At 37.8% G+C, this 13,288-nt stretch overlaps 1 protein-coding gene across 4 annotated transcripts in view; it reads left to right on the top strand.

Annotated features, from left to right (window-relative positions):
* Positions 1 to 13,288, top strand: part of Cntn1 (contactin 1) — a 315,808-nt gene that overhangs the window by 209,149 nt on the left and 93,371 nt on the right. For all 4 annotated transcript variants that reach the window (XM_028869263.2, XM_037197418.1, XM_028869261.2 and 1 more), the window contains exons 10-14: positions 1,027 to 1,151; positions 1,747 to 1,864; positions 3,108 to 3,258; positions 5,603 to 5,730; positions 7,284 to 7,465. In XM_028869263.2, the coding sequence (XP_028725096.1) occupies positions 1,027 to 1,151; positions 1,747 to 1,864; positions 3,108 to 3,258; positions 5,603 to 5,730; positions 7,284 to 7,465 (704 nt within the window). The remainder of the gene's footprint in view (positions 1 to 1,026; positions 1,152 to 1,746; positions 1,865 to 3,107; positions 3,259 to 5,602; positions 5,731 to 7,283; positions 7,466 to 13,288) is intronic.

Below are 13,288 nucleotides of genomic sequence, written 5' to 3'. Positions count from 1 at the left end.
AAAAAGGAAATAAAATGGTCTCCTCCTCTAAAAATTCTCTCTGTGTTCCTTTTCTTATTTTATACTATTTACTTACATTTGTTTAGGCTGCTTAGATAACTGAAATACTTAACAAGACTGATTTTTGACATAGAAACACTCTTTTTCCTTTGAGGAAATTTCTAGCATTTTTTTTTCATTTTTTTACAACAACCACATAGATAAAAATAAAAACTGAGACTGAAGTCCATTTCACTCAAGCAGGAGTTTCTCTAGTGACAGCTATGAAGGAGCTGCAATATGAAGTGTATTTAAGTTCCCTGTTCATTTTTATAGCTGGAATAAGATGCTACATTGGTCAATACACACAATTACTCCATTAAGAAGATAATGTGTAATATGGAGAATGTAGAAAGTCCTGAATCTTGATCCAAAAGGTGAAAATACTTGTATATTTATATATAATATAATATATATATATAATGATATATAATATATACATATAATATATAGCCAGTTGAGGCATAGCTCTTCTAAAAAAATCTCAATTGTAATTTTGACATATCTGAAAGATTCAAGTTATAAGGGACAAATCAATTAATTTAGCATTTATCTTGAATTAGCTTTTAAATTTGTAAATTAAAAACACTATTTAACAGGGCTAGAAAGATGCTTCTGAAATTCAAAGCACTCCTTGCTCTTTCATAGGACAGGAATTCAGTTCTCAGCCCCCATCTCAGGTGGCTCCAACTGCCTATAGCTCCAGCTCCAGGGGACCCAGTGCTCTCTGGCCTTTACGATGAAGGCACACACATACACATACATAAACATAAATAAATCTGGAAGCATAATTACCAGCTAAATTACAGTCATCTTATTCTATGATAATATATGGGTTTTTTATAATATAGACTTTATAATATAGACCTGTGTAAGCAGACATACGACATCTGATATATTGACCAGAATAGAGCTAACAAAATGCAAAATTTAGGCTCTTGAGATTATGATGGGTATTGAGACACTTGTAACGTCCCTCCTTTGCAGCATTTCCTGAATGGGTAGAGCATATCAATGACACTGAGGTGGACATAGGCAGTGACCTCTACTGGCCTTGTATAGCCACAGGGAAGCCCATCCCAACCATCAGATGGCTGAAAAATGGATATGCGGTAAGTATGTTAAAGTGCCTGACTGTCCCCGAATCCGTGTCCAGGCAGCCACAGAATGGTGGCTAGAGTAAGGGTCCTTGGGCCTTGAAGTAGAAATCTTCCTTGAAAAACGAAAGTATCTTCTCTCGGTTTCAACAGCTTTCTGTAATCGTATCTTTACCTCTCTCTTTTTTTTCCTTATTTTTCCTGTGTTCCACTTCCCCCCTTCCTGTTGAACCATGTCCACTCATATTGTCCCCTCTTTGCCACTGTTTCCCTGAACCCCACAGAAACAGAGGTAAGAGAGACGCGCTAAGTCCTACCCTAGCCTTGAGACAAGTGGCAGCGGTGGGCCCCTTCTCTACCTTCCCACTATAATCTCACAGCTGGTCCAAAGGGGAAAAAGTGGACTCTCAGCTCTGTAAGATGAATAGGACAAGGGCCACTGGGCATGGTAAGTGGGTTGGTCTTCTCCATGCCGTGAAAACCCCAGTCTGTGCATCTTAGGAGAGAATGGGAGTGGATGAACACAACGTATGTTCAGCGTTAACCTAAAGGTGGATGGAGAGTTGACGTCCGTGTTCCTCAAAGCCATGCCTTTTCTCTTACTCTTCAGTATCACAAAGGGGAACTGAGACTGTATGACGTGACCTTCGATAATGCTGGGATGTACCAGTGCATAGCAGAAAACGCGTATGGATCCATTTACGCAAACGCCGAGCTCAAGATCCTGGGTCAGTATCCTTTCCAAATTCTGACAAATGTTTATCAAACATAAAATGGTGAAAGAGTATCCAAAGCTCATATTCAATTTCACTTTACTTTTGTTAGATGCACAACACACACTGATTACATGTTTTTGGATTGCCAGTTATTAAAATTCACACTAAAGGAACAGTGAAATAGACTAAATATTTGCTGTAAAAAGTGACTTCCTCAGAGCAGCTTCTGTGGTAGCAACACTCAGAACTTGTTACGTGTGCATAATCCAGTCCCAGCATCAACCTACCTACCAAGCAGACATTTTAATAAGATGCTCAGATGATTTTGATAGGCAGTTATAGTTTAAGAATCACTAAATTAAATGATAAGGAGTCAAATGCACACCAGCCTGAAAAGTCCCCAGAAAAGACGGGCTGCAGATGACTGGAACACATGTGTCTAATAGCCATGGTGATTGAGCAGTGAACTAGACAGAGGAATGTGGAAGGCATAGAGCATACCTTCACTGGGGTTACCAGCTATAAGACTCCGTGTCTGGACTTCACAATTACTATTCTGAGCTGTGCCTTGAAGATGAACTTCGGCTATGTCATGTACTCCTTAACCAATTGTTTGGGTCCACTATTCTCCTAGCTGTCTGTAGGTAGGTTCTGAAGAACTGGATTTGTTCCCCAAAGAGTGTATGCATTCTGTTGGTGCATAGTGAATAGACAGTTAAGTGGGATTCCATTATTCATTGAAAAGTGTTTTCCTATTCAAATATTAATTCTACCTGTCAACTACCCGTGACACCATAAAAAAAAAATTGTACCAATTTAGTAGATTGCAATTCTCCCATTAGTATCTTGAGGTATACTGAGTGGAAGGACTGTGAGCATATGTGAAAATTTGTATTAATATAACATTTGTAGTACACAGAGTTCTCTCCATCTTTTTTACTAAGTTTCCCCTGTGAACATTAAAACAGAATGATTGAATTCAAGATGCCTTTTAGGTGAGCAGGTATATAACATGTGATTTAAACTAAAATTTGTAGTGATTGATAAAGTTATCAGCAATTGTCCATTTGAACTGAGCAGATGTTATTAAATTACTGAATAAAAAGTTATGTATGAAATGCCCATCAACTATAACTGATCATATTTACTTCAGTCCTTCCTTTAGATTACTGATCTCTAAAAGGAGCTGCAATACAGAAGTAATATTTGGGTTTTCTAGCAAAAAGAGAATGATAATCCTTCATTTACCTTGTAGCTTTAGCTCCAACTTTTGAAATGAATCCTATGAAGAAAAAGATCTTGGCTGCTAAAGGAGGAAGAGTTATCATTGAATGTAAACCCAAGGCTGCACCCAAACCCAAGTTTTCATGGAGCAAAGGGACGGAGTGGCTTGTCAACAGCAGCAGGTCAGGTCAGGCTGGGACTCAGCTGATGTTCACTGGCTCCTGAGCTCTTACAATGTCGCTGTGTTTAGTGTCTTTAAGAATTTAAAGTCAGCCTCGTGGCTTCCTCATGGAGTCTCCAAGTTCAGTTTTTGAATGCTATTTTAACTCATGAGCAACTCAGTGTCAACAATCACTTTAGAATAAAGTGTTCGTGTGCAAGAATTTTTGAATGTTGTAAATAATTATATATGTAAATGTTTGTATCTGTAGATGATAAATACAAATATGAATTGTTTGAAAATTAAAGTCTAAACAACATTCATTAAGAATAGATAAAATATTATCTGGATGAATATAGCTATATAAAGTAGTGCAACAAAACAGTGACTCTTGTGCCTGCAGCGTGCCTGTTCCATTTTCCCGCTCTGTGAAGTATATGAAGGAATAAGTAGATCAAGTATGCAAGGCAGAAGCATAGTCATTTGTCATTATCAAGAGTCATGTGGTACCCAAGATTCAGTGTACTACAATTTGTAGCACTGGCAGGGCAGGGGGTCTTTAGCTCCAGCATACACAAGCCTGACCAATGCCTTGCTTGTGATGCTACTGTGGCTATAGCACCATTAGATGATAGGAACTTTAGGGTTCCATTATAGTCACATGGGACTTATATGCAATCATATCACTGAGTAAAATGCACTGACTGAAATGTCATTGTATGATATAGGACTCTTTGAACATGATAAAAATCAATTTAAAGTACATATATATTATATATAGTATATGCATATAACGTATACTATGTCATATATAGTTATATAGAAATACATATATATGTAAACTAATGTTAGTATGTATGGGTTTGGGGAAAAATGTTATAGGTTTTCCACTGTTACTTGACTGTAATTTTTATTTCTGTGCTTGCAAAATAATTAAATGGGGGATGTGTAGAAGTTTGACAAGGACTTGAAGTTAGAGGATACATTAATATCTGTATTGTGGGAACATGTACAAAGAGCCAGATGCCAAGATAGGATAAGCCATCTAAGAATGACATTTATTAGAGGCAATGTCTGGGAGAGAAAATAGAGACAGAGCTGGGTGGGGATTGGAGAGACATTGGATGAGGTGCAGGCCGATTTCAGACATGGAGAGTGTGAAGGAAGAGGCAAGATGATTTGATTGAACAGATTTGGATTCTGCACAGTTCTAAGAGAGACTGAGGGGCGCCTAGCAAAATGCTTTGGCCAAATGTGCCTCTATAAGGAGTCTCATGTTTACAAGAATCGGCCTCATTGAAAAGTCCACAGATTCCTGGTGGAGACAGCATCAGGCTGAAGTCTGTGGCCTTCATAAAGCACAGTGATCAGTTTTTTTGTACAGGGCATGGGATAGTGGTTCATTACATTTCTTCATATTTGGTGAAAGAGGCCTGGTTTTGAATCCTCTTTAGTAACAAAGAAAGACTTTTGTTGTTGCATTATCTCAATGCTTCATTTGTTATTTTAAAACAGATTCTGAAATAAGCTGTAAGTTAAAGCTACCTAATGTAAGAGAGGGAAAGGAATCTTATTTCACATTGGAGTAGGATTTCAACATTGATTAGTAAGATAGAGATACTCTCATTTTTTTATCAGATTGTCCTTAAAAAGAACAAATAGTTTTGTTGCTTTTAAAAACTATAGAAGATAAAGTTTAGAAAATGATTTAGTTAAAGAAAGTAGAAGAGGTAACAGTATTTAATATTGAATTTAAGTATAAGAAAATGCAAAATAAGAGATGCACAGCCAAGCATTGGGCCAATTTCGGGGAATCCGGCTGAAGAGAGGGAGGAAGGGCTGTACCAGCCAGGGGGGTCAAGAAAACCCACAGAAACAGCTAATCTGGCTTCATAGGTGTACATGTGAATCTGCCTTAGGATTAGCTAGGAAATGATGCACTTAGCTTCCCAGCACTCTACCAATGCCCAGAGAGGACACTTGAGACAAAGGCTAGACTGCTTAGGCTTGAAATAATGTCTTACCAAGAAACTGGTATAAAATGTAATATTGAGCCGGGCGGTGGTGGTGCACGCTTTTAATCCCAGCACTCGGGAGGCAGAGCCAGGCGGATCTCTGTGAGTTCGAGGCCAGCCTGGGCTACCAAGTGAGCTCCAGGAAAGGCACAAAAGCTACACAGAGAAACCCTGTCTCGAAAAACCAAAAACAAATAAATAAATAAATAAATAAATAAATAAATAAAATAAATAAATAAATAAAATAAATAAATATATAAAATGTAATATTAGCATTTGTAATGCACAGTACAATAATAATGCATGTTATTTAATGACTTCTGTGAATTGTGTATTTTTTTAATTTTATAGAATACTTATATGGGAAGATGGTAGCTTGGAAATCAATAATATTACAAGGAATGATGGAGGAGTCTACACGTGCTTTGCAGAAAATAATAGGGGGAAAGCTAATAGCACTGGGACTCTGGTGATCACAAGTAAGGAATCATTTGATATTTGATTTTTACAATTTTTATGCTTAAGTTCTACAGGATTGCATATATGTCAATCAAAACTAAGCTTCTAATACAGTCAATGTATTGATGAATTTCCATTTCGGAAGCCTTCTTGGCAAGTTTCTTCCCCTGCAACATTGTTACTGGAACTGGATATGAAAACATCCTATTCCTTTGCAGAGAAGATCAGAATGTATTGGATTTTATTCCTTCTTTAATCTTCTCATTGAGGTTTTTTCTTTTACAATTTTGCACATGTAGAATGTGCATTCTGATTGATATAACTGCATCTCTAATACCCCTCGCCCCATTACCCTCTTCCTCTCTAAAAGTCCCCTCCTTACTCTAACAACTGTGATTGCTGTTTAGTGGTGGTGGTTGGGTTTGTTACTGTGTTAAGACCCACCAAGTCTGACCTGTGTCATCTGTGTGAACACGGTTTTGCAAATTTACCTGTTGGAACATGGCAGGCACCTCAATTGGACAAGAAAGGCTCCTCCTCCAGAACCCGTCAGTGGCCAATAATTACACGGGCAGAGGGTGAGCCCCATAAGCTCAGGCTTGTGTAGCCTCACTGTAGACCAGCACAGCTGCTATTAAGTCATGACTGCATTGGCTCTGCCATGGCCAGAAGACAGCACTTTACAACTCTTCTGTCTATCTACCAGCTCTTCATTCTTTCCATCCTCTTCATCTTTCCTTTATAAAGTTCTCTGAGCTTTATAAGGAGTAGTATAAATATTCTGCTTAGGGCTAAGCATCCAGCTGCCACTGACTTTCAGCACTTTAAGATGTCATGAACCTGTGTGTGCACTGCCACCCATTGCAGATATCTCTGAACCAACAATAGGAATGGTATTTGTCTATGGGTATAAACATAAAACTCTAGAAGGAAGTTTGGCATGATGACAACTTAGATGAACAATAGTATCAAGCTTGTTTCTAAGGTCTTCAGTATTTATATCTCTTTTCATTTATATTTTCTCATATCCTGACTTGTTCTCCTTATTTTATTCAACTGTTTGTGTTTTATTGACTTTCACTTTAAGATTTACGTGTCCCCTTTGAGCTCCTTAAACATATCCATAATTGTTCTTTTGAATTAATTGTCTTGTCATCTATGTTGCTGTCATTGGGGATCATTAATGTGAGTTTAATAATTTTTGGAGGAGGCTGGTTGTGTTGGATTTTGTGTTACTTGGGTGTGTGTGTGTGTGTGTGTGTGTGTGTGTGTGTGTGTGTGTGTGTAAGGTTTTGGAAATCTGTAGTTAGATTGGTGGTTGGATCTTTTGGTATAAATACTCTGGCTAACTTTTGTTAAATGGGCTTTGGGATCTGAAGTTGTTACCACCCTTAAACTGCATTGTAAAGTTTTGGAAGAGCTGAGTAGTCTTGACGTTTAGTCTTAGGTCCACCCAGAGCTTATTCATGATGCAGAGGTTTTCAGATAGCAGATTTTTTATAGTACCAGATAATATGATGTCTCATGTTGTCTTTCAATGTGACCTAATTTTTTTTTGTTTAAAAACATACAGATCCCACACGAATCATTTTGGCCCCCATTAATGCTGATATCACTGTTGGAGAAAATGCTACAATGCAATGTGCTGCGTCCTTTGACCCGTCCTTGGATCTCACGTTTGTTTGGTCCTTCAATGGCTACGTGTTAGATTTTAACAAAGAAAACACAAATATCCATTACCAGAGGAATTATATGGTATGTGTTTTATATTTCATCTTACTAACATCCTAATGATTCTCATGTGTCTGCACTAAAGCTTTAGTGATGAGCCAGAGAAATAGCCTAGCAGGTAAGTAGGCCACCAAGCCTTGGGAACCTAAGTTTAGTCCTTGGAACCCACATAGCAGAAGGAGGGATCCAACTCCCAAAAGTTGTTCTCTGATGAAAATGTGCAATGGCTTACACACACTCACACATGCATACACACATAATTAATTAAAAACTCAGAAATATAATAATATTGTATGAGATGTTAATTTTTAATGAGGTGACATTTATGTGAAAAGTTTTTCATTTTTCTTAAATTAATCATGGTACTCTGAAACATTTGTATAGGACTAGTATTAAAGAGTTTGGTAGGGACGCTGTCAAGTATGTATTGATCTAGGTTTATTTTCCCTTTCTATTGTATGATTCTTGTATTGATGTGAACTTGATTCTATTAAATTTGTCCCAAGGGACCTATCAGTTTCACTTTAATATGAATGAGAGAGAAAGATGAACTCAATCCAGGTTGTAATGATTATTTTAAAGTTATTTATTTTGTTCTGTGGAGGTGATAAGTCAAATGAAATGTGTGTGTTTCAAGACTTGAAGGAGTCTGTGTGGTTTGAAAAAGATTACATGGTTAATCCTAAGAACTGGAAACTGTACATTCTTGAAACCTTGCAATTCAACATAGCAACTGGAGAGTAGAGAGAATGCCGGGAAGTACCACAGGGAATTGACTTCCACCTGAACATCACTGGGAGTATTGACAAGCTGCTGAGGCTCATCGGGGGTAAAGTGGCCCCACTCATTGCTTCCATCTCCTCTATGGAACTTGAGTATCTGTTTGACACATGCCCTTAATTATGAAGATGTGTTGAGGATGGGAATTATGTTGGCAGAAGGGGATTAGTAAGAGGGCATGGAACACAGAGTTAGGTAGCGGGGGACATAATCAAAGTACAATGATATGTACATATGGAACGATGGTGAAACCTGCACTTAACATTTAAAATGACAGAAAGAAAAGCAGCAACAACAAATGAAAATATGCTAATCCAGGAAGTATGCCTTGAACCTCAGCACTTGGGAAGCTAAGTCAAAAGAATCTTAGATTCTCAAGGCTGGAGGACAGCCTGGGCTACATAGTTCCTATCTCAAGAAACAAAACAAAAGCAAACAAAAACGGAGAAAAGAAAGCACTAACTTCAAAATCAGCTATTAATGTACTCAAAAGCTTGAACCAACTCAGTGAGATGCTTCAGAATTTTTACATCCCAAGAAGTCTGGATTAATATTTATAAATTATAATAACATTATGCTTCACTTTGACTGGTTGCCTGCTCTTCACTTGTCTAGGACTCCTTCTTCAAGTTGAGTAAGACTTTCTTTAACAATACAGGGACAATTCTAGAAAGATGCACAGCCACAACCCTCTCAGTATTTATGTATAGGCCCCTGCATGGTTCCTGTAAAGTCCAGGTATTTGCAATTTACTGGGACTAGCCACCTAAATCAACAGTAAACCTGTAAATTTGGTTTCTGAGGCAAAACTACACTTAAAATGAACATAATTGACAGAGAACAACAGATTTTTATGTTTTAATCTTCTAAGTGAAACTTTTATGATGCTCTTAATATATTCTTGCCTATCATTAGTGAAATTGCCACCACGGTCTTTATCAATTTAATAATTCTTCTTTACATTATTTGGCATTTTTTGAAAGACAGGTCCCAAAGTTTTTATTGATTTTGAGGAAATCAATAAATCTTAAAGAGGGAAAGTTTTGAGTTCATTTACTCATTTGGTGTAATAACTTAAATAATTTCTGAACTACCATCTGGAAAAAATGACAAGCAGAGCTTGTGAAGTAATAGCTTTAGAGCTTATAGCTTCAGAGAAGTCTGTATAAATAGATTTGGGGGCATAAATTACCCTAATTAAGGTGAAACTTCACATTTAGAGCCTAGGTGCATTCTTTAAAATGATGGTTGCCCCATGTTATTTGACATTAATACCCACTATAAAAAAAATGGGGGGGGGTGAGGAAAGAATGAGAAAAAAATAGAAGAGGGAGAAAAAAGAGCCTGGGGATTTCAAGAAGGAAGGGAAAGAGAAATGGGTAGTATAAAGGAAAACATGAGGGCACAGGTGGAGAATGAGTGGTTGAGGCTGTACCTGCTCTCTCGGCAAATGACAGCCACAGAGGGTCAGTACATGCCTGGCCCTGGGCTGGTCCACAGAGTGTTTGTGGGCTGTGGGCCCCACGCTGGGATTCCTCAACTCAAGGGGTGACCATCAGCTAACAGACAAGCCAAAGCTGTATTTTCTGATGAAATACGAGACACAACTGAATCACATTAGCAAATGTTCATTATTAGCACTCCAAAGAAAGATTAATGAGTTGAATCCTTTTTTTAAAAAAATGCAATCTCAGGATAAGAATGGCTATTATAATTAAAAATTTTAATTTATTTTACAACCCGATCACTGTTGCAAAGTAAGCGGTCAGAGAAATTCTCTTTTGAACCTCCAGAAGTCCAGCAAAGGTTTCTTAGTGTCTTCCCTTTTCAACAAAGTCAGGGGTGAACGTCACTACTAAATGACATTTGAGTGACGGCATCAGGAATGTGTTTAAGCTATCTTCCAGAGACCATCCTCATTTTTAGCCCTTCTTCTGAGTTTGTTGGAACAACGTCCACCTGAAGCTTAGAGAGTGAAAACACAGTGGCAATGGGGACATCAGTGGGGAGAAAAGGGCACAGGTGGCTGTGATTATCTGTTGCTCAAACTTTCACAGGCAAAAACGTCTCTTTGGCTGTCTCTTAAATAACATTTGATGTTTTTCTTAATTTCAGGGAATATTTTAATGGAGGGATAGCATGGATTGGCTTAAAATCATCTGCCACATCTATGCTATCCACTAAGGTAAATGAAACACTGAAAAGCAAAGATGTATACAAGCTAAAAAAAAAACAAAACACAAACTCTTGAGTTTTAACTGCCACAACTGCCATTATCATAATGTATCCACAATTATTACTGCCAACAATTAATAAAAGAAGTTATTATTACTAAAAATAATCTAGATATAAAATTTAATTTTTATTACATGAACTTTCCAAATTTAATTTTTAAAATATCGTTTAAAAATCAAGCACGCTTGCTATTTCCAGTGATGACCACTAGGCGGCAGCCTTGCATAAGTTTTTAGGATTCATAGTATGGACAGATTTTTAAGTATCAATCTTTTATGAAATGAAGCAAATGCATCTCATCATCTTTACCAGCACGCCGTGAGACTCTAGGTTTCACTGTTATTCTTTTCTCCGTGGAGTCCCATGAGAATCAGGAAAGCAACAAGACATTACTGTGTATGTCTTGTAAGCATATCACTGAAATGAAACAAAAGATCAAATAACATAGTTCTATACTTAATGCTACTTCATGTAGTATCTTGCATTAACTTTGCTATTCATTCCCTCATTTATTTAGTTAAAAACTCACTGAATATTATGCTTTGTGTGATAATGGCTAGTAAATGTTTTATTTGTGCTTGAACAAAATTCATGTTAGGTAAAATATTAATAAATCAACAGTTGAAAATAGCAGTTTAATACATTAATTGATTAAAACAATTTATCTGCGTTAAGCTGTTCTGCGAAGGGTTTGTGGCAGGTAAATATCTATTTTCAAAGTCCAGTTATAAAACTACTGCTATTTTTGTTTTATGATTTAATAGGCACTTACTCTCTGAAAGTAAACATACAGCTAAAATTAATTTTAATTATAATTTCTGTTATAACCCTTCTTTTTCTAGAAAGATCTTGAAGTTATCTATGAAGATTTTATACGTATATGTATATACATATATATGTAATATACATAAACACTGTGTATTCATAAACACTCTATTCATATGTGTCATTTTTGTCCTCCATGGAGGCAAACGATGGGCAAAAATTATTTTTTAATTGTTGAATAGTTTTCTAAAATTATATTTTGTGTATGTTTGTGAGTGTGGGAACACACATGCTGTGGCACAAAGGTGGAGGTCAGAAGAGAGCCTTCAGGAGTGATTCTCACCTTCCACCCAAGGGCAGGTGAAAAATCTTCCTGTTTTCACAGATGCGCTACATACTGCAGGCTACTTGGCCACTGAGCTTCCATCCAGTTCTGTGTGATGTCTACCATCTCACTGTAGGAATACTTGGGTGACAGAAGCCCACCACTGCATCTGTCTTTTTATGTGGGCTCTAAGGAACAAACTAGGACCACCAGGCTTGTGTGGCTAATGCTTTGACTCACTGAGCCAACCTCCTGGGTCGATAGCTGCCTACTTTTGAATCATGTCCCTTGCACTTGTTCGGCGGTAGACTCGGTGTCAGAGTCACTGTTTGGATTAAGCACACCAGGTTCCTGGATTCTCTGTACATCCTCCTGATTTCTTTCCTACAATGCTGAAAGTTCAGTCTAGCGGGAAGTCACTAGAGGTTTGATAAAAATTCAGAGATAGCATCTGAGTTCTTCAGAGGCTCTGACTCCAGGCCATTGTTACACCTCTAAGTCTATGACCCATGCTCTCTAAACATCCTTGCACCCTGTAAAATGCTACTTTATTAGGTTTCCAAAGAGCAATTTCCCCAGAGCACTTTTGTGAGGATAATGGGATGCTTATGAAGTGATTGGTATCAAATAGAATAACCCTCACTATTTTTGATAAACTTTATGATAGAGCAATTGTTTCCCAATTAAAATTCTGAAAAGTTGTCTTTCCTCCTTTCTGTTAACAGATCAATTTCAAAATTTAAGTCAGTGATCAGTTTACTGAATAAGTTTGAGGTGAAATATTCTAGGGATTTCATTTCTGAGGACAATGGAAAGGTACCTCTACCCTACATGTTTAGTCAGTTTTGTATTAAATAGTTTCCAGGTATTGACGTATGTTCCTTGCAGGAATATTCTGTGAAGTAGATGCTATTGGGGATGCCTCAATGTCAGAGGTAGGAAAACTGATTATTAGACAGAGGAGATAAACCCAAAGCCAGAAGCCAGAAGAGCTGGTGTCCTCCTGCTGCCCCTATAATTGTCATCCATCTGGTTGTGCTAGAATATTAATGTCTATATCTACTTAAATAATTGTCTGCTTGTTGGAAACATAGCAAGACAGTATTGTTCAACTCATATTTTATTCTAAAATTTTGTTTAATGACCCATTGACACTCACATTATCCAAATGGCTTTTGTCTTCAGACACTGGTGGCATTCTTTGTGTGTAAGGCAAGTCAAGCCTGCACAGCATTGGGTGTTAAGTCAGTGGTGATCCAAGAACATCTCCTTCAGTCTTTCAGGGAGTGAATTTCTATCTCTGTGCTTGCAGGTGTCAGGCTGTGCACTGGCTGCCAATATGTTAGCAGGTATGAGGGTGTGCATTGGCTGTCTGTGTTATAGATGTGAGGATGTGCATTGGCTGTCTGTGTTAGCAGGTGTGAGGGTGTGCATTGGCTGTCAGTGTTACAGGTGTGAGGATGTGCATTGACTGTGTGTTACAGGTGTGAGGATGTGCATTGACTGTGTGTTACAGGTGTGAGGATGTGCATTGACTGTGTGTTACAGGTGTGAGGATGTGCATTGACTGTGTGTTATAGGTGTGAGGATGTGATTGGCTGTCAGTGTTACAGGTGTGAGGATGTGCATTGGCTGTCTGTGTGTTACAGGTGTGAAGGTGTGCATTGGCTGTCAGTGTTACAGATGTGAGGATGTGATTGGCTGTCAGTGTTACAGGTGTGAGGATGTGCATTGGCTGTCTA

This window comes from Peromyscus leucopus, chromosome 20, assembly GCF_004664715.2.
Source record: "Peromyscus leucopus breed LL Stock chromosome 20, UCI_PerLeu_2.1, whole genome shotgun sequence".
Lineage (NCBI taxonomy): Eukaryota > Metazoa > Chordata > Mammalia > Rodentia > Cricetidae > Peromyscus > Peromyscus leucopus.
The sequence above is the reverse complement of the archived record's forward strand: the minus strand, read 5'-3'. Positions and strand labels throughout refer to the sequence as shown.